This window comes from Medicago truncatula, chromosome 4, assembly GCF_003473485.1.
Source record: "Medicago truncatula cultivar Jemalong A17 chromosome 4, MtrunA17r5.0-ANR, whole genome shotgun sequence".
In the NCBI taxonomy this organism is placed as follows: domain Eukaryota; kingdom Viridiplantae; phylum Streptophyta; class Magnoliopsida; order Fabales; family Fabaceae; genus Medicago; species Medicago truncatula.
In genome coordinates, this window is record NC_053045.1 from 36262545 (window position 1) to 36284408 (window position 21864).

The window sequence follows — 21864 nt, forward strand, 5'->3', positions numbered from 1 at the left end:
AAATGTTGTTGGAGATGATTCTACAGATTCACCACTCACTAAAATGCGGGGTGCACGACAAAACTCTTCAAGCCACATTAATTAGACTTTTGGAGGAGGAAGGAGCCATTTAGATCCTTGAATCATTCCAAGCGTAATGAAAGGTTTAACCTCTGCTGCACTTAGTTGTTTTCCGACAGTTGCACGTCCTTTGGGATCTGACTTTGGTCCTGTGTTCTGATATTCTCCAAAGTATGAAGTTCTGTGAATAACATAATGTATTAATGTTAAAAATATATTTAACCTAAAATGATATATATACACACTAACATATTCTAATGGATGAATATATATCATAAAAATGCAGAACTGCAAAGTTGAATTAAGGAATTTACTTGTCAAATTCAGGGTGCATGGTGTTATCCCACCCTTTAGGATCAACAACATTACTCATAGTTGAGTAAGCAAAGATAATTTTAGGATAAGTCATCCATGCTCTGGCTAAGAAAGTGGTAGATCCAGTTCCAGTAACATCACAATGCACAAATGAGTATAAATCAGCATCTGATACACTTTTTCTTGCCTGTGCTACTATCACTGTTGGCCCAGCGTCACCAAGCGCTCTCAATTCACTTTTCTGCATCATCATATTTTTTTTTTGTTGTATTAAACCAGATGCATTGCAGCAATTCTTGAATTCCGGATAATTGCTCGTAGTTGTGTTATGACTTTAAAACCATGAATACAACACATGTTAATACCATGAAAGTATGTTGTTTACTTACAAAATATAGTGACGTCCCACTTCCAAAAATGAAATCCACAGTGCCTTGAATTAAGCAATCTTTAAAAAAATGATTATGCCTGTCATCACAAATTGTGTCCTGGAACCCTAAAAACTTGCAATTATAAAATGCTGCTTTGTCACCAGAAATTCTCAATGCTACTGCTTGAGCACCTGCGCTCTTTCCATCTGGTCTTGGTGCAGAATTCTGTACTACCAAAAAATTAATTCAATTGACATTTTTTACTTTGGTTGATGTTATAGCAAAGATTTCGTCAAGGACAGATTTTAGTATACAAACCGATATGAGCATGTTAGCAGCTACAAAATAATCTGATTCAACAATCAATGTAGCACTATCAACCGTGCCATATTGTTTTGCAGTTCCACCATATGTCAAATTTGGCATATTTGCTGGTGTCCCATACAATGTAACAAAAGGTTTTGTCCTTTCAATTTTGATTTTCTCGTTATAATTTCCACCACCAATGCTCACAATTACACGTTTGGTGTTCCCGGTAGGTATGCTATTAATCGCATCAGTGATGGTTTTGAAATCACCACTACCATCTTGCATTACTTTAATAACTTTAGCACCAGCCTCTGCAGTCACTAATGCAGGGTCAAGGGCACTTTTTCTTTGTTCTAATGGACCAACATTGCTATTAAACCATGAATCTAATTGAGTTTTTTCAGCAGGAATCGGAATTGTGTCATCTGATAATACACCTTTGACCGTAAATAATAATACTATGATAGCAATATTAATAGCATAGGTTCTTGTTTTTGAGACCATTTTTTCTTGTTTTTGAAAGTTTTTATTTACTTGTGTGAATATGTGTAATTGGTGCTGGAATTTATATGATATTTCTGAGACTTAATTTGGAGAGTATTCAATTTGATTCAACCATTTTTGTGTGAAGAGAGCTAAAATTAAACATGGGGTTTATAGGTCATTGATTTCAAGTTCATAGAGTATATTTTAGTTTATTATTAAGTACGTAGTTAAGGATTGTGGTTTCTTTGTCACACAAAAAATAGATTGTGGTTGCTAACCATACAAAATGTCTAAATTGTAGAGTTTGGGAGAGTGATTCTAGGCCTTGAATCTTAAGAGAAAATTTAGCGTAAGTTTTTTTTATTTTTTTGAATCGAATCTAAGTTAAGAACACATCTTATAAAATAAAATAAAAATGCGCTAGATCCTATATGGTTTTAAATTGTACCAAATACATCACAATTTTTTTTTTTGAACAAATATACATCCACAGTTTTTAACATTATTATTATTTTTTGTTTCAAAAGAAAAAACATTATTATTATTTTTAGTAAAAAAACATTATTATTATTATTATTATTATTATTATTATTATTATTATTATTATTATACCAAAGTATTATACTGAAATATATCATAAATATTTTTTGTAAATTTGAATTCAAATAAAAAAATTGAAAAAAAAAATAGCAATATAAAGGTTTATTTCTAAGCACGATCATACTTATAATATAGAATAAATTTAGATATAGTACTAACAGAAATATCACCTTAAAAAAAATAAACAAATATTAAAACTAGGGTTGTTTGTCGTGCGTCTTGGATTGGTTTTGAGACAAAAATTCATCCAATGCAAAGATAATTTTTTTTTTTTTTTTTTTTTATGAATGAATTTTGTTTAGTAGTCACAATAGTTCTTCAGTGAAACAAAATTCCAAAATAGTCTCTGATTATGCACTTCATTAGTCAAAGTAGTCGTTAAAATAATTCTTCAATGTTGACAATAACTCTTTTCTTATAGGGACATATATGGCAGTAAACAGGTATTTATAGAGACTTATATGAAAGTAAGTAATTATATTGAGGACTGATATGACAGTATTAACGAAAGATTTTAACGTCAAAGACTATTTTAACTAACAAAGTATACAATCAAAACTATTTTGGAATTTTGATAGATTGAAGTACTACTATAACAACTTGTTAAGATTCAAGGACGAAAATGACTATTTTCCTCGTATATAATAGAAATAAATTAGGTGAAGAGTAAATATATTGTTTTTAGGGTACACCTTTGTAAAAGTTTGAATGTATAAAATGCTGAACGAAAATGGATTTTGTACAAGTGTTTGAAGTTTTGATTATTACAAAGTATGAAAGAACAATTAAATATGCTAACATGTGTTACATTTTCAGCCCATAAATTTACTTCTTTTGTCACTTCAACAACCTTTGAAACCATATCAAGTACAAAAATCAGTTATGGAAATATGTTTCATCAATTATTTTCATAGAAGTTGATACTTGATGCTCTAAAATTATTTAGGTGAATAGTCGTATGCTAAAGGATTAAAATTTATTTCTCTTTAGTACTATAAAAATTTGAAGAGGCATTTGAATAAAAAAGGTACATCACATGCATAGAATTTATTTGATATCAATTTAGAATACGTATTTACCTAAGTCATGAAGCTAGACTATCAAAATATAAACCAATTCATACCTCCAAATATGCTACAGCTTTCAATTCAAATAAATTAAAAAACAACATAACTATTAACCTTCTTTGTGCTGAAACAAACAATAAGTATTTTTTTATTAAAAGGAGGAATAAATGATGTTAATGGTTATGATGTTAACAGTTGCAAACACATCCATGAATAGCACAAAGGTTAATTACTTATTTATTAGTGAAGACCAACACAGGTTATTTATGCTTCAAATGTAAAGTAAAATAACACGTGCTCTGACTTAGCTACTAACTCCACTCAAAAAAAGATATATGCAAACTGGCTGCACGTATTGAAGATGAAGTTGCGCGCAAGAAATGTTCAATGAAAATGGTGCAGATTTGATATCTGGTGTCTGATTGATTCGAATTATACATTTTCGGAAAGAGAATTTGCTCACAAGCATATCTCAAGGTTTCTCCATGATGTAGGGTGAATTTAGTCATTCCAAGTTATAAAACCATATTTTTATTTTTTCAGCACAACTTATTATTTTTTTGTTTTTGTTTAAGTTTGTTATTTTCGGTCCATTAGGATTTGTTATTTCCCTAGTATTTAAACTAAACATTCGTAGCCTAAGAGACTGGCTTTCATTCAAAATAAAATTATAAGGAATTTTTCTCAATTCTGGTGGATTCCGGAAAATCCTTTTGACAAGTTTGTTGCTTGCAACTTATCTGTTTATCTTTTAAATTTAGCGTTTGTTAATTCTTGCTTCCGTTCTGCGTCAAATCTTTAGGATATATGGCATGGACTTATACCATAAAAGAGAGATGAAGGAAGAAGAGTGGAGAACTGACTTTAGAGAGATTTTAGGTTTAATTTAAACCAATATTTTATTTTAATTTTTTTTTGAAAGATATTTTAATTTTTAGAACATAAAAAGATTGAGTTTATTTTTAATTTTGGAAATTTTTTATTTGGAGAGAGACTACATAGACAAATTTTGCTTTTATTTTTGTGGCTCTCTAATTTTTATTTTTTTTGGTAGTGAGTGGCTCTCTAATGATTGTTAGATGGATTAAATTTAGTGCCCTTTTTCGTATGATTCTTAACTAAGGAAATTTTTTATTTGGAGAGAGATTATAGGGACAAATTTTACTTTTCTTTTTGTGGCTCTCTAAAGATTGTTAGAAGGATAAAATTTAGTGCACTTTTTTCATATGATTTTTAACTAAAAATACACATTTTATGTACATAACATGCTTTGAACCATATAAAAAGGAAATGCACGTATTTTCCTTGTTAGAATCTCAATTTTTCAGTATATTGTTATATTTGAATAAATAAATTATATATTTTTTATATGAAGAAATAAATTATTTTTCAGATTATCACATAAAAAAATTATTATTCATGTTTATTTTGGTTGTGTTCCCAATCACGACTTATTTGTAATCATAAAAACTTATAATTTCTGTCTAACGTGCACAACTAAAATAGTCCTGCATCATACACACTCTTAATTTTTATTTTTATCAACAAAAGAGTGAGCAATAATAACTAATATGAAACCTGCAAAGCAAACTAATAAACCAACCATTACAGAGGTATGTCATTAAGGATTTATCTGTCTCATAAGTTGTTGGAAGAGGAAGCGGTTTTGTTGTGCGTATCTATTTTCCTCTACTGGAATTGGGTTACTTATATATATCATACACGTGAAAAATTTAGCTTTTGAATGAGTGACTCAGAGCATAAATATAGTGAGCACTTGCATAAAACCGTTTTTCTGGTGAGAAAAATGAGGCAAAGCTTGACTAACCGATTCAAGGGCTTCTTCAAGCTTTTGCGTACAAGATTCATTTTTGGATATAGCCCTAATTTTTTTCATTAACTTCTGAAATAAATAAACTAACATCTAAAATTACAACAGAAAATGGCTTCTTCATACTCCGAGGGCTTGAAAACCTATGGCTCCTCCGCCCTCTCTGCCGAAGAAAAATACAATCAGAACCTCACATTGTCCAAGAGAAACCGCAGAATCTGCCTCGAAAGGCTTCCTAAACACAATGACAGTATGTATGATATTGATACTTTACTTAGCTATAATATAATAGCTTCTTTCGTTTCTAATCATATTTTCTTTATCAGAATCTATGGCTACAGGTCGCATTAAACTACCGGATATGCTTGTAGAGCAATCTTGGTTGGAAGCATTACCTGGTGAATTTCAGAAACCTTACGCCCCGGCTCTTTGCATGTTCGTCCAAAATGAGATTTTCGCTTTCAAAGATTCCGTATATCCTCCTTCGCATTTGATTTTCAATGCTCTTAATACTACTCCTTTTCATTCCGTTAAGGCTGTGATTCTTGGCCAGGTTTGTGGATTTCAATTTGAATTTGAGTTTATCTCTTTCTTTTACTTTACAGATTCTGATTTTGGTTATTTTAGGAACCTTATGATGGACCTGGTCAAGCAATGGGGCTTTCATATTCGGTTCCGGAGGGAGTTAAAGTTCCATCCATTTTGAAGAATGTATTTAAGGAGCTTAAGAAAGATATTGGTTGTTCCATTCCATCTCACGGCAATCTTGAAAAATGGGCTTTGCAGGTAACCATTGATTATTTTGATTCTATAGAATTGTTGGAAATTGGTTATTTTAATCTTGTCCAAACATTTCATTCTTACAAATATTTATTTTCTGCAAAAAGTGTGATTTCCTTGAATGGCCTCTCAATTTTCTGTAAAACATACAGATTTGTGGACTAGTTTACATTGCACAATTAAAGCATACATTGTGGACATGTTCTTACAAAATAACAATAAAAATAATTGTGACCAAATATATATTTTCAGCTTGTAGATAACATATTTTTCAATGATAAAGACAAGAATTTATGTCAATAACTAAAATTCAAAGATTTAAGTGACAATTAATTTTATTGAACGCAGAGGGGGTTTCCTTTTCTTCTATTCACTCATTTGTGCAGATGTTTTAACATGGTATTAAAACATGACTTTAATTCGTAAATTTTGTTTTTCAAAAACTATTCTCTGATCACAGCTTTGATTAATTTCAGGGCGTTCTCTTGCTGAATGCTGTTCTCACAGGTTAGATATTTTACATTTTTGTGAACTTCTAATCAAGAGTGTTGGTGACTTAAAGGTCATGATATGTTTGTACTTCGCTACGTGCATGGTGATCTAGTATGTATGACCCTCACCATGTTTGGTGTATTATGTTTGTATACTAGTATTTTGTAACTAGCTTTCAATTCAGGTAGGAAGAATGAAGATAATTTAAATTCACATGCAAATATAGGCTGGGAACAATTCACAGATGTTGTTATCAAGACGATCTCTGAGAAGAAGGAAGGGGTCGTGTTTCTGATGTGGGGAGAGTCTGCTCAGGAGAAAATTCGGTACTGCCATTAGTTGATTTATAAATTTGGCGTAATTGTTTATTTTAGCGGAATGGGTGACAAGCAAGTTATTCTGCTTACTTTTGGTATGTCTTATATGCAGCTTAATTGATCAAACCAAGCATCACATTCTAAAAGCTGAACATCCCTCCGTGTTGACTGTGAAAAGAGGTTTCTTTGGCTGCAAGTAAGTTCATTTTCCTTTTATATTGAATTGTGTTTATTTGATTTTCACCGATCAGTTTTCCTTTTATATTGAATTGTGTTAATTTGATTTTCTCTGAACAGGCACTTCTCTAAAACTAACCAACTTCTGGAGCAAAAGGGGTTTGATCCCATAGATTGGCAACTATAATTTGTATGTGGAGTTCCGGTGATTTTTTGAACTTGTTTCCCTCGATGTATTGACGGTTATGTAGATTCGAAAAGGAGGAAAAGTGGTGCTTTTGTTGATAGTTTGACCTTGCAGTGTTGTTTCTTACCTTGAATATTTTGCAGTACCGACCAATACTAGTAGCAATTTGGCATAACGATGTTCTCGGATCCTGAATTTATTTCGTCTATTATCCATTTTTTATGTCTGAATTAGTGAAACCACAAATAATGATGGACACAAAATCTAGAATCAAAGCGTGGAGTCATTCTTTAAATATAGCAAAGAGAAACTACTGAGATCTTATACATAAGATACTCCTTAAGAATCTTTGCCTTAGCAGTAGCTGAAAAGCACAATGTAACACTCACGCACGCCCACAAAATAGAAAAGTTGGAAGAGCTGAAGAAGGTTGATTGTGAGATGAAGATGAATACAACTCTGGAGTTTGCTGCAAGTTATACAGACGTTGTTGCCCAAGTAAAGTTTCCATGTCAGGGTAGGGTTCCGACGTAAGACATGGACTTATATGAATTGTCACGTCAGGGTGTTGACGCTGTGCATCCGAATTAATGGTCACCAGTGTATACACATCGAGAAATGAAGAGGTAGAGAGAGTGAGTGATATATATAATAAATTTTTGATGTAATACAAAGAGAGATAGAGATAAAATGAGATAGAGATACATAACCAAATTTTTTTTACAATAAGCTTCTAGTTTATTGCTCTATTTAGTTTCATAACATTACTATTATTATTATTATTTTGGCCCTCTGTCTTTTCAAAAGTTGCGATTTTGGCCTCCTAACTACTTAAAATACAAAACAGTCCCCCTATTTATTGGATCTTTGGTAGTTTTGACCCCCAAAGTCAATTTTGACTTGGTCAACGTACACGTGTATTTTTTATTTTTGTAATTAAAATAAATTATTTTATTTTATTTTTTATATTTTAATTATTTAAAAAAGTATATTTTTTAATAAAAAAGAAAAAAATATTTTTTATTTTAAATTGCCACATCAGCGAAGACCAAGTCAAAATTGACCTTGGGGGCCAAAACTGTCAAATATCCAATACATAGGGGGCTATTTTGTATTTTAATTAGTTAGAGGACCAAAATCGCAACTTTTGGAAAGATAGGGGGCTAAAAGTGCAATTAAACCTTAATTTTTCTATTTCTTTCAATCTAATTATCCTTGTATAATCATAAGAGTTTGCAAGTGCACATTATTCCTTCTATTGAGACTAGGGTTAATGGTGTTTTACCCCCTGTAATATAGGTCATTTTTTGTTTTCCCCCTGTAAAATATTTTTTTTGATTTACCCCCTGTAAAAAAATTTTTTTTTGGAATACCCCCTAATAGGTCATAAAAAAACGAAAAAATTCTGCAAAAAAAAAAAAATAAAGTCGTTTTTTTATGACCTATTAGGGGGTATTCCAAAAAAAATAATTACAGGGGGTAAATCAAAAAAAATATTTTACAGGGGGAAAATAAAAAATGACCTATATTACAAGGGGTAAAGCACCGTTAACCCTTGAGACTATTATGCAACAGGAGCTTCTACAGTGCAGTCAAGAACCTGACTTTTTTAAAAAAGTTATTTTATTTAGCCAATAGTATAACACCACTCTAAGACTAAACTTTACCTTATTACAAATCAATAATCATACAAAATATTAATTACTTTTGATTTATTAACTTTATTTTAATTAGAATTAAATCATTTATTAATTATGCACAAATTAATTCATTTTTAATCATCCTCTTTCTTCGGTTTCTCCATCTTCATCCGCAGAAGGGGAAAATTAAGGATGTGCATGTTCCAAAACAAAAAATCACATGCATGTGTCATGTGTCACTCTCCATTTTCCAAAACCCTAAATAACAACAAAGACAACATGGTTGATTCTAACGATGACCCATCAAAGATTTCATCGATCTCAATCGATTCACCTAATGGTAATCTTCCTAATTCATGTTTCTGTATTGAAATCTTTTCTTGAATATTTAATTTTCTGGGTGTTGTTGATTGAATATATTTCAATTGATTTTTTCAAATTTTTGTTTGATTTAGGATAATTCAATAAATCTGCAGAAGGGGTTTCTCTAACCTAAAATGAAGATGATAAGATTTTGGAGTGAAAGGAATGAAATAATGACAAAATAAGATGATAAGATTTTGGAGTGAAAGAAATTGATGAAGATGAACATATTCAAACAAATGAAGATGAAAGGGATTCAAAGTTGATGTTTTACCCAATTTTGATTTATGATTACAAAATAAAATAATAATAATAAAAATGTTTAATTTTGATTTAATTGCAATAAGTAAAGATATAATAACACATCTTATAGGTAAATGTGCAATACATCATATAATTTGATGTAGCATGGATTAAATACATTGATACTCAATGATTGACCATATGGTTAACTTCACCGAAAAAGTCATTCTCATGACTTCAGCGTAGAATTTTCCACCACCTCCTCATTCGTTACTATATTTTCTATGTATTCCTACGATGCTTGGTTTTAAGCCCATATTTTTCAAAACTTATTTACACATTGTTAGTCATTGCTATTTGAAAAATGGGTACCGGTGTGTTTTCCACTAGTGTTATTGGCCCCTGCTTACAAATGTTAGGATTTCGTTGTGTTTTTTGAAATTTGTAAAAAAATCCTGAAACGTTTTATACGGGTCTTTCATAAATATAAATACGAGTATTTAAAAAATTTATTCAAATCGAGAAACATTTTATAGACCTTTCCTAGGAAAAAATATACACATAAAAAATGTTTTAGGTGGTTTTACTGGAAATAAATATCTGACATGTTATGTGAGAGTGAATTCATAATGGATTAGAAAATGTTGAAAGCGATGGTGAAAAATCAATGTATAGAAACTTAAATTGTAAAAGGGTAAACTTGGATTTTTTTTTTTTATGGTGATTTGTAGGGGTATATCGTAAAATTTCAACTATACAACATACTTTTTTTTTAACTTCGGTTAATCTAAGCCCATACAGTGGGCCCAAATAGCCTATGTTGTTTCTGTAACCCTAAATAAATACATTCCTGCCGCACCACATCTTTCTTCATCAATCTCTCTTCCATTGTTCTCTTCTTTCTCTCTGCATCATTTATTATGTCGATCCTTCACACCTCCATTGTTTTCTTCTTTCTTTGCATCCTATCTTCTCTCGACCCTCTCTCATGCTTCTTCTATTTGTATCATACACCTCTTCTTCTTTTTTGAACTAGCAAGTTGTAGCGGCTGCCTTTACCCAAATTGACACCGCACTGGCCCCTTTCCACTTTCGTACCACATCGACGCGATTGTGCATGATGTAGGCGTTTCGGCCGCACCATCCACTTTTTATAACAGAGGTTGATAAATCCATCTTGATTTAATCTTAATAGCAAGTTTTGCATGATTCAATTTTATAGATTTACTGTTTGCCTAGATTTTAGATCTTCTAACAATCAAAGTAATCAAATTTAATTTATGCGACTCTTTGATGATTTTTTTTTAGGGTTTTGAAGAGTTTTGCTTCGCAATGGACGAGAACAATGATTCGATATTGGAGGTAAATCATTTTCTATCCCTTAATGTATAATATTTAATCTTGCTTTGTACATTCATTTAATCTTTTTTAATCTTTATACTTGCACACAATCAACATCAAAAGTAACTAGAAAATTTGTTTGATCTTTTTTAATTTTTATACTTGTGAATCAAACTTCTGTTCTGTGAGTTAACAATAACCATACTTGTCATTTAGTTGATCCACACTTTTGGTGTATTGATTCACAAATATCACCTTATACGCATTTACATATTGAGAGATCAAAATCCTCAATTCTACTTTGAAAGAAAAAAATTAAGACACAAAAATTGTTTGATTGAAGAATCTTTTGGCTCTTCAACACAAATCAATTAAAATTGAATTTTTATATTAAGGGATGCACTAATGTTGATTGAGTTTTTAAGCAATCCTCCAGGGATGCACTACTGTTGAATTCTTCAGGAATTCATTAGAAAAATATTGAGTTTTTATAAGCAATCCTTCAGGGATGCATTCCTTTTTTAATATAATATAGTTCTTCATGAATTATATTATAGATGTGATCAATCTCTTATGCAATCCTCTAGGGATGCATGAATGTTGAATTAGAAATAAACACTAATTTGCATAATAACGATAATGTGTATCTATAAGGTACTGATTCCAATTAATGGAATTATAACACTAGCCAATAATCATCGATACAAAAAAAAAAAACTTTTTTTTTTGCAAAGAAAATTTATACGAGAGTTAGTATACATTCTCTGTTGGTTAGAGCATCGTGCTGGGAACGTGTTATACAACTCATAGAATAATAACAAGAATAGAGGGAAGAAGAGAGAAGGAAGAGAGAATAGTGCAATCTATTATTCTCATGTGTGTACAAGTATGTTACATGTGAGCTCTATTTATAGAGAAAGACAATAACTTATAGAACAACCCCAGTAGTTAGTATGACTCGTTAAGCTATTTGTTATATCATATATGGACATCCGCTTATAATATTCATAACAAATTGTCTATTTGTTCAAATTTTTGAAAGAAAAAATTAAAATTATATTTGTAATAAAAAAAAATGTTTTTAAATGTCTTATCATAAATAAATAAATAGATTAGGTATGCCGAAACTCATTTTATCATAAATAACGAATTGTCGACACCAATAAAGAATGGTCAAAAACAATCCGTAATTTGAATAATTTTGAGAAAAACCCTATCCATAAACCTGTTTCATCCTCACATACTTTTTATGCAACATCGCTAAATTCATCTCCTTCATCTATTGTTTCACCTGCTTATGAGTTTTCCAAACAATCGTTAATGGATGTTGCCACCACGATTTCTGGAGGAAAAATGGAATATGCGAAGGAGATCCTTTCTCCTTTCTCTCAAACACAAAACCCAAAACTGAATTTTGATCGTTGGTTATTAGATTGCATGGCTTTAGCGCTTAAATCGCGTATGGATAACATTGAAAATCCACCTCCAATAATGGAATTGTTTAGCAAAGAACATGTTGAGTCGACTCACCTTCTCCTTGATCACTCTCTTTGCTTCAAGCTCTCTTTCATGGCTGCCAATATTGCAATCCTCGAAGTTGCATTTGAAGATACAACAAAGAGAGTGAAGAATGTTTGTGTTGTGGATTTTGATATTGGTAATGGAAAATAATACATAAACCTTCTCCAAAAATTCCATGTGCGTCTCAACGGTTAACTAGCAATGTTAAAGATCACGACTTTGACGGTGAACGTCGACGACGAGAATCTGAAAACCATCGGAGAACTTTTGGGTCGAGAAGTTGAGTTTAGGAATCGGGTTGAATTCAAACCGGTGAATTGGGACTCAGAAGATATTATCGGTGTGAATTTCGCATTCAACCTATACAAAATGCCAGATGAGAGCATGTCAACAGAGAATCCACGCGACACGCTTCTTCGTCACGTGAAATCCACGCGACTGGCTTTGGTTGGATGGGAAGAACTCCCCCCAATCAACAGTGAGAGTTCTTCCCATCCAACCAAAGTCAGTCGTGTGGATTTCACGTGACGAAGAAGCGTGTCGCGTGGATTCTCCGTTGACACGCTCTCATCTGGAATTTTGTATAGGTTGAATGCGAAATTCACATCGAGAATATCCTCTGAGTCACAATTCAGTGACTCGCGGGTTAATTTCGTGAGTTTTATGTTCACCGGTTTGAATTCAAACCCGATTCCTAAACTCTCAGCTTCTCGACGCAAAAGTTCTCCGTTGGTTTTCAGATTCATCGTCACAGTCGTGATCTTCAACATTGCTAGTTAACCATTGAGACGTGCATGGAGTTTTTGGAGAAGGTTTATGTATTGTTTTCCATTACCAATATTAAAATCCACAACACAAAGATTCTTCACGCTCTTTGTTGTATCTTCGAATGCAGCTTCGAGAATTGCAATATTGGCAGCCATGAAAGAGAGCTTGAAGCAAAGAGAGTGATCAAGGAGAAGGTGAGTCGACTCAGCATGTTCTTTGCTGAACAATTCCACTACAGGAGGTGGATTTTCAATGTTATTCACACGCGATTTCAGCGTTGAAGCCATGCAATCCAATAACCAACGATCAAATTTCAGTTTTGAGTTTTGTGTTTGAGAGAAACGAGAGAGGATCTCCTTCGCATATTTCATTTTGCCTTCAGAAATCGCAATGGCAGTTTCCATTAACAATTGTTTGGAAAACTCAGAAGCAGGTGAAACAATAGATGAAGGAGATGAATATAGCAATGTGGCTAAAAAGGTAGGTGAAAATGAAACAGGTTTCTGGATAGGATTTTGCTCGAAACTATTCAAATTACGGATTGTTTCTAACCATTCGTTGTTGGTGTTGACCATTCGTTATTTATGATAAAATGAGTTTCGACTTACCTAATCTATTTATTTATTTATTTATTATAAGACATTTAAAAACAAATCTTTTTATTACAAATATAATTTTATTTTTTTCTTTCAAAAATTTGAACAAATAGACAATTTATTATAAATATTATAAGTGATGTCCATGTAGTAAATAAGTTAATGAAACATACTAGTAGATTATTGGTGTTGTTCCATAAGTTATTATCTTTCTCTATAAATAATAAAGCTCACATGTAAATACTTGTACACACATGAGAATAATAGATTGCACTATTCTCTCTTCCTTCTCTCTTCTTCTCTCTATTCTTGTTATTGTTCTATGAGTTTTATAACACGTTATCAACACAATGCTCTAACCAACAGAGAAGGTATACTAACTTGGATCTTACACATTATAATATCTAAAGCACTAAATGTGAAAACCACCTGATCTATTTTCCTTTTATTGTTCTAAGCAATTTTGTATTCTTACTCTTTACTGTGTTTATTTGAATTTGTTTGAGCAGGCACTTCTCTCAAACTAACCAATATCTTGTGCAAACGGGGATTGATCCCATAGATTGGCAACTATAATATCTATTGTAGAGTTCAAGTGCACTTTTGAGCCTGTTTTCCTTGATGCATAAATGGTTCTGTAGATTCCAAATCACCAAGAAAAGTGGTGCTTTTGGCCTGATGTGTTGTAACCTCGTATATTTTGTAGTACTGACCACTACCATATACTACTGTATACTGGTGGCACTTTTGCATAATGATGTTCTCGGATCCTGAACTGATTTCGTGTATTATCCATGTACTGTCTTAATATCAACAAATATTTTTACTTATAGTGGATATTATAAAAAAGTCCTACCTCCGTCCCTAATTATAAGGCTCTTTTAAAAAAATAACGAGAATTAAGATAGTGAATATTTGTATTAAATATGTTTGTAATTATTATTGTTTTTACAATTTTATCCTTTAAGAAAGAGGGTTGGCTTATGTTTTCAACATTCTATTTATTGTCGATTGAAAAAAAAAGATGTATAATAAATAGAGGCATGTATGTAAAGAAATAATTAATGTAGTTGGAAATAGAAAAGAGGTCTTATAAAAAGGGACAAAAAAAATTCTCAAAAGGATCTTATAATTAGGGACGGAGGTAGTATTATCAATGGTTCAACAAACATTTCCTTTTGATATATTCTTCAACTTGGTTGTATTACTGATGCTCTCTCTGATGATGTTTTGAATTTATAATATTTATTATTGGATACGTTTTTCATGAGTTGAAATCTTCTCCATTTATAAAAATAAATTAAGGAAAATAAATTGAAGATATCATTTAAAAATAGATAGACACAAAAAATAGGTTGTAGTTTACACTATTATTAATTATTTTTTACTTTTAGCAAAATTATGTATGTATTTATCTCTTAAAATAGAAGAAATGAAAAATGTCATAAATAAAGAGAATCTTAAGTCGTTTTTTTATAGTTATGTCATTCACCGTGTTAAAACCTTAGCCTCTTTTTCCATCTTCTATCATGTGATCTCTATCGTTAACACATCCCAAGATCAGTCTCCTATTGTGACATGACTATAAAAAAAATGTTAGATGATACACATGTTTCAATATATTGAATAACATAAATATAAATAAGGGTCTTGCTATCTGATATCATTTGAAACTAGCTACAATGATACACATGTTTATAATAAACAATAAATATAAATTACAAACTTGACAGCAAAATACTTCAATTTTCGATAATAAATTTGGATGATTAACTTAGTTTAATAAATATAATAAAGTGTTATAACTTATCAATCATGTATATCACAAGTAACTACGATTTTACGTTGTTAATATTTTGGGGATGTTTTGTCCATATACGACATCACCTTACTTTGTTTTCCATTGTTTTTAGGTAACTAGGCGCTTCTTGTGTTATTATGCTTTAATAATATTGGTTGTATTAAAAAAACTAAGATTTTTATTTAAGTATTTAAGCATGGTTCTTTCTAACCGGTGTTCTTATGACAATGGTTAAGGAAATTATAAATAGAAAATTTATATTGAAAATATAAGTTTTGTCTTTTGATTAAATAATAATTACATCACATTTTATAAAAAGTTACTTGCTTTGGTAGCTTAACTAATATCTAAAGACATTGTTTAGTGTTCTTTTAAGTATTAATCATCAACTTCTTTTAAAAAATTAATAATTTTAAAAAACGTTAACCACAAATTGAATTGTGTTAACCACATAAAAATTTATTGTTGAATTTAATCTCAAAATTTTGTGTGAAAATATCATTTTAGAATCCATTATTGTTTGTTTGGGACTTATATAAAGCTACTTTACATAGTTTCCCGCCATTTCAAAGCTTCTCTCGGGAATCGAAAATGGCCTCTGCATCCTCCAAAACCCTAATCGACATTTTCGGTCGAGCTTCAAAGCGCTTGAAACCCACTCTCTGCAAATCCGAAGATAACATCAATTCCTCCTCCACCCTCACCGTCGACCAAAAATCACGAATCGAACACAACAAAAATCTCGCTTTGTCCAGAAAGAACCGCAAAATCTGCATCGAAAGGGTTTCCAAACACAAAGGTATGTTCATTTGTTTAAAAAACGTAGCTTTACAGTAAAAACACGTTCTTTAGTTTCTTCTAATGTTATTGATTTATCAGAATCTTTAGCTTCGGGTTGTGTGAAACTAGAGGAGTTGCTAGTCGAGGAATCGTGGTTGGAAGCTTTACCTGGTGAATTTCAGAAAGATTATGCTGTTAATCTCTCTAAGTTCGTCGAAACTGAGATTTGTAAGGATGATTATGTATATCCTCCTGCGCATTTGATTTTCAATGCTCTTAATACTACCCCTTTTCAATCTGCTAAGGTTGTGATCCTTGGCCAGGTTTGTGGATTTCGATTTCGATTTTGATTTGAAATTTATCTCCCTAATTTGGGCATGTTTGGATTAACTTTTTTGAACTTATCTACTTGCATTGGAATTTGTGTGACTGATTGAGAGAATTTATGAAAACAGCCTATGACATGTTCTTAAGTTGTTTTCAACTTATTTTCATAAGCTCTTCAAGATAGCCTATGAAAATAGTTTATAGCTTATACAAAAACAATTTAACTTTATTTTTTCTTTGATTATAGAACTTGCAAGCACATATGCTATAAGCTGAAAATAAGTTGGTTATCCAAACAAGTCTAAATCTCTTTCTTTTACTTCACTGATTTTGGTTTTGGTTTTGGTTTATTTAGGACCCTTATCATGGACCTGGTCAAGCAATGGGGCTTTCATTCTCGGTTCCTGAAGGAGTCAAAGTTCCATCTAGTTTGGTTAATATATTTAAGGAGCTTAAGCAAGACCTTGGTTGTTCGATTCCGTCTCATGGTAATCTTGAAAAATGGGCTGTGCAGGTAAGTGTTGATATGCTACCCTTAGGACTTCAATTTTGTTTTCTGTTTCTTTTTTAAGTTTTAATGTTGTATTGTTCTTTTTTTTAATGTGTTTTTCCATAAGGCACTTATTAGGTTTGTTGGCAAACATTATTTGTTTTAAACATTTCAACTTAGACCTGAGTCGAAACACATTTCAACATTATTTGTTTTGATGAACCAAGTGGAAAAACGTTTCTTTTATTTATATTTACAAAGACTGCAATATGGTACCAAAATGGAGGTTTTCTAAGATTGCAATTAGATTTAGCCGTCTACTCTGTCTATTTTGTGATAAGTTGAGCAAACTAGGAGAGGTTTTTGGTGTGGCAGAGGGATTGAGGAGGTGGGATTTGAGATGGCGTAGGGGGTTATATCAAAGGGGAGAAGGAATTTTGTGTGAATTGAGGAGGTTGCTAGAAAATGTGGGATTGAAAGATAATGATGAGGAAGATAAATGGATTTGGATGGATGGATCAACAAACTTTTATTCGGTGAGTAGCTCATATAAGGTGCTAATGTCGGGAAGCTCAAATATGGCTAATGCAAAGTATGCAAGAGCTTTGCATAAGACTATTCCCTCCAATGTCTTCTTACTTGCTTGGAGATTGTTTGAAAACAAAGTTGCTACAAAGGGCAATATTTGCAAGAGAGGAGTTGATCAAAATATGATTCATTGTGTTGTTGGTTGTGGTGGAGGGCAATCTGTAGCTCATCTTTTCTCTTGAGTGTCAGATGTTTGCTACTGTTTGGCATGCAATATGTAAGTGGATGGGAGTTTGCTCGGCCATGCATCATGAAGGGATTGAGCGCTTTGACTAATTTGCCGGGTTGATCAGTAGACGGATAGCGTTTGATTATCGTGCCAAGGTTGTTTGGTTCGCTTGTATTTGGGTTATTTGGAATGCGAGAAATGACAATATCTTTCACAATAATGATGTGATATTGGAAAACTTAGTGGATGAAATACAAAAATTATCTTAGAATCGGTTGAAATTTAAATTGAATAGTATCAATTACTCTATCTCTAAATGGTGCTTGAATCTGAGGCCTTGTCTTGGCCTGATTGAATAAACTAGTTGAGTCGAATGTAAGGGCAGTCCGATTTTGTTTTGAGAAGCGTGGTTCCAATGTGTTTTGCTGCATCAGTTTTGACTTCATTTGAGTCTCAGGTTTTATTGTCTGGATGGATAGAATAGATTCTTAAGGTGGACTGGTTTTTGTTGACTTGCTGGTATTTTTTGTAGGGATCTTCAGGCTGTGTTTTTACTTTGATTTGGTCTCAGGTGCCTAATTTATTATGGTGGTGTGGTTTTTTAGAGGTTTAGTTGTGTGGTTATATAATGGGCGCTGGTTTGTTGCTTGAAGTGGTTTTGGTGTCAGGTTGTGGTGGGCTTAGACAAGGGGTCATAGTTTGGTTGTCTGCATAATTTTGCAGGTGGGGTGGTGGCTTCAGTTAGGTGGGTGGGTTACAAGGATTTGATGGGCTCATGTCTTGGAATTGCGGTCTTCTTTGGATATTTGAATCTTGTTTCAGTGATGTTATTTTTGCTGTATTGTGGCTGGGGTATATAGTTTTTTGATTTTACTCTTCCATCGTGTTATAGTTTAATAAAATTCCTGTCTTTGCAAAAAAATGAGTACTATACTCAGTGCACGGATGGTTAAGTTAAAAAAGTGTAATTTTTTAGATTGTTTAGAAGCTACTAAAAAACTTTTGGAGATTGAATATTTTGATTATTTGATATTGCGGTTCTTGAAAGTTGAAAGAAGCTTATCCAAACATTTCATGCTATGTCTTTTTGCAATAAACATGATTTCACTGAATGGCCTCAATCTGCTGTAAGAAATAATCCATAACCAGATGTACTAAAATGACGAATTTGTGATTTATAGACTTGTTTACATTGAACAATTAAAGCATACAGGCTAAGTGAACATATTTATTTTTTACCACTGTCTACCAGATACTCTCTATCATGGAAGACTATCATGTTAACAATTGTGACCAGTATATATTCTCACTTTTTATTGAACAGTAATATAGGCTTCTTATGAAGTTAGGCTAGTTTCTGTCCTAAATATAAAAGGATTTTCCTCTAGCTCATTGTAGCAGATTATTTAACATGTTAGTGGATGACTTTAATTAGTAGTTGTTTTTATAAAATATTCCCTGACCAAAGTTTTAACTTTAATTTCAGGGCGTTCTCTTACTGAATGCTGTTCTCACAGGTTAGATATTTACATTTTTTCATTACGTACATCAGCTAGTATGGAGGTGACCCTGACTATGTTTGGTGTATTATGCTTGTATACTAGTATTTTGTAACTAGCTTTCAATTCAGTCAGGAAGCACCAAGCAAATTCTCATTCAAAAAAAGGCTGGGAACAATTTACTGATACTGTTATCAAGACAATCTCACAGAAGAAGGAAGGAGTTGTGTTTCTGCTGTGGGGAAAGTCTGCTCAGGAGAAACTTAGGTACTACCATTGTATAACACTATAACGAGCCTTAAAAAACAAATATGGAATCACTGATGTGGTCTTACTTACAATAGTCACCTTGATTGAAAAATTATATAAATTTTAATAAATTTGCATTTTTGAGAAATAGATGACAAGCATCTCATTCTGCAAGAGTAAGCATGCATCTCATTAATTCCAATCTGCTGTTCAAAATGGTTTTCTTAAACTAAATAGGGTTATTTTCTTTTCTTGCCTGATAAGAAAGATTTTGAAACTTTTATATGAGCGAGCTTGTGCATACACAGGTTAATTGATGCAACCAAACATCACATTCTAAAAGCTGCACATCCTTCCGGTTTGTCTGCGAATAGAGGCTTCTTTGGTTGCAGGTAAGATGGTTTTAGCACTATAATTTATTATGCTGGTATAGGTAAAAGCATTTTGAACTTTCTGCTTTGTGTATATATCAAGTAGGCAGGCATTCATGACCGAGGCTTAAGTTTGCCTGAAAAATAAGGGTCGGGTCAGTTGTTATGAAGAAATACTCAGTTGTTTGTTTGCATGATACTTCGATTTCATAATTTATCTTCCATTTCTGCATTTATCAAGGCTTTTTGTCACATGATAATTCTTAATGGAGCCTTCCTGGTTCAAAATAGAAGCTGTGATTGTTAAGCATTTATATTTTGGCCTGCAAGGTTGAGCAAGTGAAAATATGTTGAGTAAGCTTTTGCAAAAAAAAAAGGTTGGGTAAATCATATTTTTCTCTCTTGAGAGATGCATACATTACAATTTACACACTCTTTACCTACTTTTAAAATTTGCTCTCCTTTTGTTAAAAGGTTAATATAAGTACACTGAGTAGTGCTAGCAACACTCTCTCTAACACCCACTTTTTTATTGACTTAAATCAAGGTGGATCACACACTTTGAAAATGGACCCCACTAAAAGTGGTGGGACATGCATTGATTTCATCCAAAGAAAGTGAGTGTTGACAAGAGTGTCCGCAACATTACTCTAAATACAATTTAGTGTATTTTGATGCGAATGAGCATCTTGATGTGCTTTTTTCATCTGTATTTCAGATTTAATCTTATTATATTTTAGTAATGTCACATGGGCCCCGACAGTCCACATTGAGGTTCTTATTATCTGTCCATAATAATATATTGGTTGACTTCATATAATTAGTTCATGTGATATGGGGAAGAGAGAAGAAAACAATTGTTATATGGCCCAATTGTTGCATAATTTGTGCAAAGATTCAAGTCCAATAGTAACACCCCAGTCGGAATGAAATATAAGCAAAAATAAGTACATGTATTTGGTCTAACATTTAGATCTAATACATGATTGTTGCTTAGTTTTCATTTTAGTGGGAGACCCAGAGCAAATGTTTTAGCAGCCTCATCCGGGTCAGAGTTAGCACCAAATCACCTTATCGCTCATGATTTTTAGCAAAACTCGACTGTTGGGGCTTGATGGTGCTTTTGGGGAATATTTCGTGAGTTCTATAATATGAACATCATTTATATATATGTTAGCCTCACTACTCAAAATTTATGGATTCGTCTCTGTTTGTTCCACCTGTGTATTGAATTTTATTTTGTTTAGCTTTATTAATGACTCTTGAAGCGAGTTGAAACTCATATCTTACACATCATAAGGTGTAAATGTAAAAACCACTTGATCAGTTTTCCTTTTATCAAGCTAAGCAATTTTTCATTCTTACATTGTGTCTATTTGCTTTTCTCTGAACAGGCACTTCTCTCAGACTAACAAATATCTGGAGCAAATGGGCATTGGTCCCATAGATTGGCAACTATAATGATGGAAAAAAGGTGTCCGAATTTATACGTAGAGTCCAAGTGCTTTTTTTGGCCAGCTTTCCTTGATGTATAGATTAATTATTCTGTGGATTCCAAATCTACCAAGAAAATAGATGCTTTTGCAGTACTGACCTACTATATACTGTACTAGTAGCATTTTGGCATAACGATATTCTAGGATCCTAAATTAATTTCCTGCATTATCCATGTGCTGTCTTAATATCAACAAACAATATATTTATGGTGTTGGTGGAGATTAAAAAAGACATTTTCAATGTGATATCTTCTACCATCTGTATACTAGTTGGGTATATTCTTCAAAGGTAGGCCCGTGTGGCTGTCTTAAACAAACAACATTATTATTTTTTATGTTATTTTTTGGGAGCTTCTCAAACATCAAACAGATTAAAGGTTTTGGTATTGTTGTTTTCTTTAACCAACTACCGAATAATTTTTTCCAAAAACAAACTATTTCGATTTTCTTTTTAAAGAATACATGTATGGAAAAAACCCAAAAAAATATTTAACATTTGCATATAATTTTTCCATTGCATCATTTTCAACATTTACTTAAATAATTTTAAAAATAGCATATTCAGGACTTGCCCCGATCCAATCCAAAATAGAATTTGCCTAGAGACACGCTAAAATGTTGCACCGTCAA

The 21864-nt window shown here is 32.2% G+C and overlaps 3 protein-coding genes across 3 annotated transcripts; 2 read left to right on the forward strand and 1 right to left on the reverse strand.

The window, feature by feature from the left end:
• Positions 1–81: 81 nt before the first annotated feature.
• On the reverse strand, positions 82–1559 carry LOC25492829 (pectinesterase PPME1). Its single transcript, XM_013601076.1, has 4 exons — positions 1065–1559; positions 765–971; positions 375–616; positions 82–241 (listed from the first exon to the last, which is right to left on the reverse strand). Exons 1-4 carry the CDS (start codon positions 1557–1559, stop codon positions 82–84), a joined length of 1104 nt encoding a protein of 367 aa, XP_013456530.1.
• A 3591-nt stretch (positions 1560–5150) lies between these two features.
• LOC25492830 (uracil-DNA glycosylase, mitochondrial) lies at positions 5151–6992 on the forward strand. Its single transcript, XM_013601077.1, has 7 exons — positions 5151–5289; positions 5366–5592; positions 5667–5825; positions 6296–6326; positions 6496–6637; positions 6741–6824; positions 6926–6992. The coding sequence occupies exons 1-7, from the start codon at positions 5151–5153 to the stop codon at positions 6990–6992; spliced, it is 849 nt and encodes a 282-aa protein (XP_013456531.1).
• An 8817-nt stretch (positions 6993–15809) lies between these two features.
• LOC25492833 (uracil-DNA glycosylase, mitochondrial) lies at positions 15810–21480 on the forward strand. Its single transcript, XM_013601080.3, has 7 exons — positions 15810–16064; positions 16145–16368; positions 16728–16886; positions 19106–19136; positions 19250–19385; positions 19676–19759; positions 21133–21480. Exons 1-7 carry the CDS (start codon positions 15857–15859, stop codon positions 21197–21199), a joined length of 909 nt encoding a protein of 302 aa, XP_013456534.1. The 5' UTR covers positions 15810–15856; the 3' UTR covers positions 21200–21480.
• Positions 21481–21864: the final 384 nt, after the last annotated feature.

Bases quoted from the DNA above. Each gene is read 5' to 3' on its own strand.
- LOC25492829 (XM_013601076.1), bottom strand. From the start codon at position 1,559: ATGGTCTCAAAAACAAGAACCTATGCTATTAATATTGCTATCATAGTA. The intron at 972-1,064 runs GTTTGTATACTA...TTGGTAGTACAG, and splicing joins CTGCTAACATGCTCATATCG to AATTCTGCACCAAGACCAGA. The intron at 242-374 runs GTAAATTCCTTA...TGTTATTCACAG, and splicing joins ATGCACCCTGAATTTGACAA to AACTTCATACTTTGGAGAAT.
- LOC25492830 (XM_013601077.1), top strand. From the start codon at position 5,151: ATGGCTTCTTCATACTCCGAGGGCTTGAAAACCTATGGCTCCTCCGCC. The intron at 5,290-5,365 runs GTATGTATGATA...TTTCTTTATCAG, and splicing joins GCTTCCTAAACACAATGACA to AATCTATGGCTACAGGTCGC. The intron at 6,327-6,495 runs GTTAGATATTTT...CTTTCAATTCAG, and splicing joins GCTGAATGCTGTTCTCACAG to GTAGGAAGAATGAAGATAAT.
- LOC25492833 (XM_013601080.3), top strand. From the start codon at position 15,857: ATGGCCTCTGCATCCTCCAAAACCCTAATCGACATTTTCGGTCGAGCT. The intron at 19,137-19,249 runs GTTAGATATTTA...CTTTCAATTCAG, and splicing joins ACTGAATGCTGTTCTCACAG to TCAGGAAGCACCAAGCAAAT. The intron at 19,760-21,132 runs GTAAGATGGTTT...TTCTCTGAACAG, and splicing joins AGAGGCTTCTTTGGTTGCAG to GCACTTCTCTCAGACTAACA.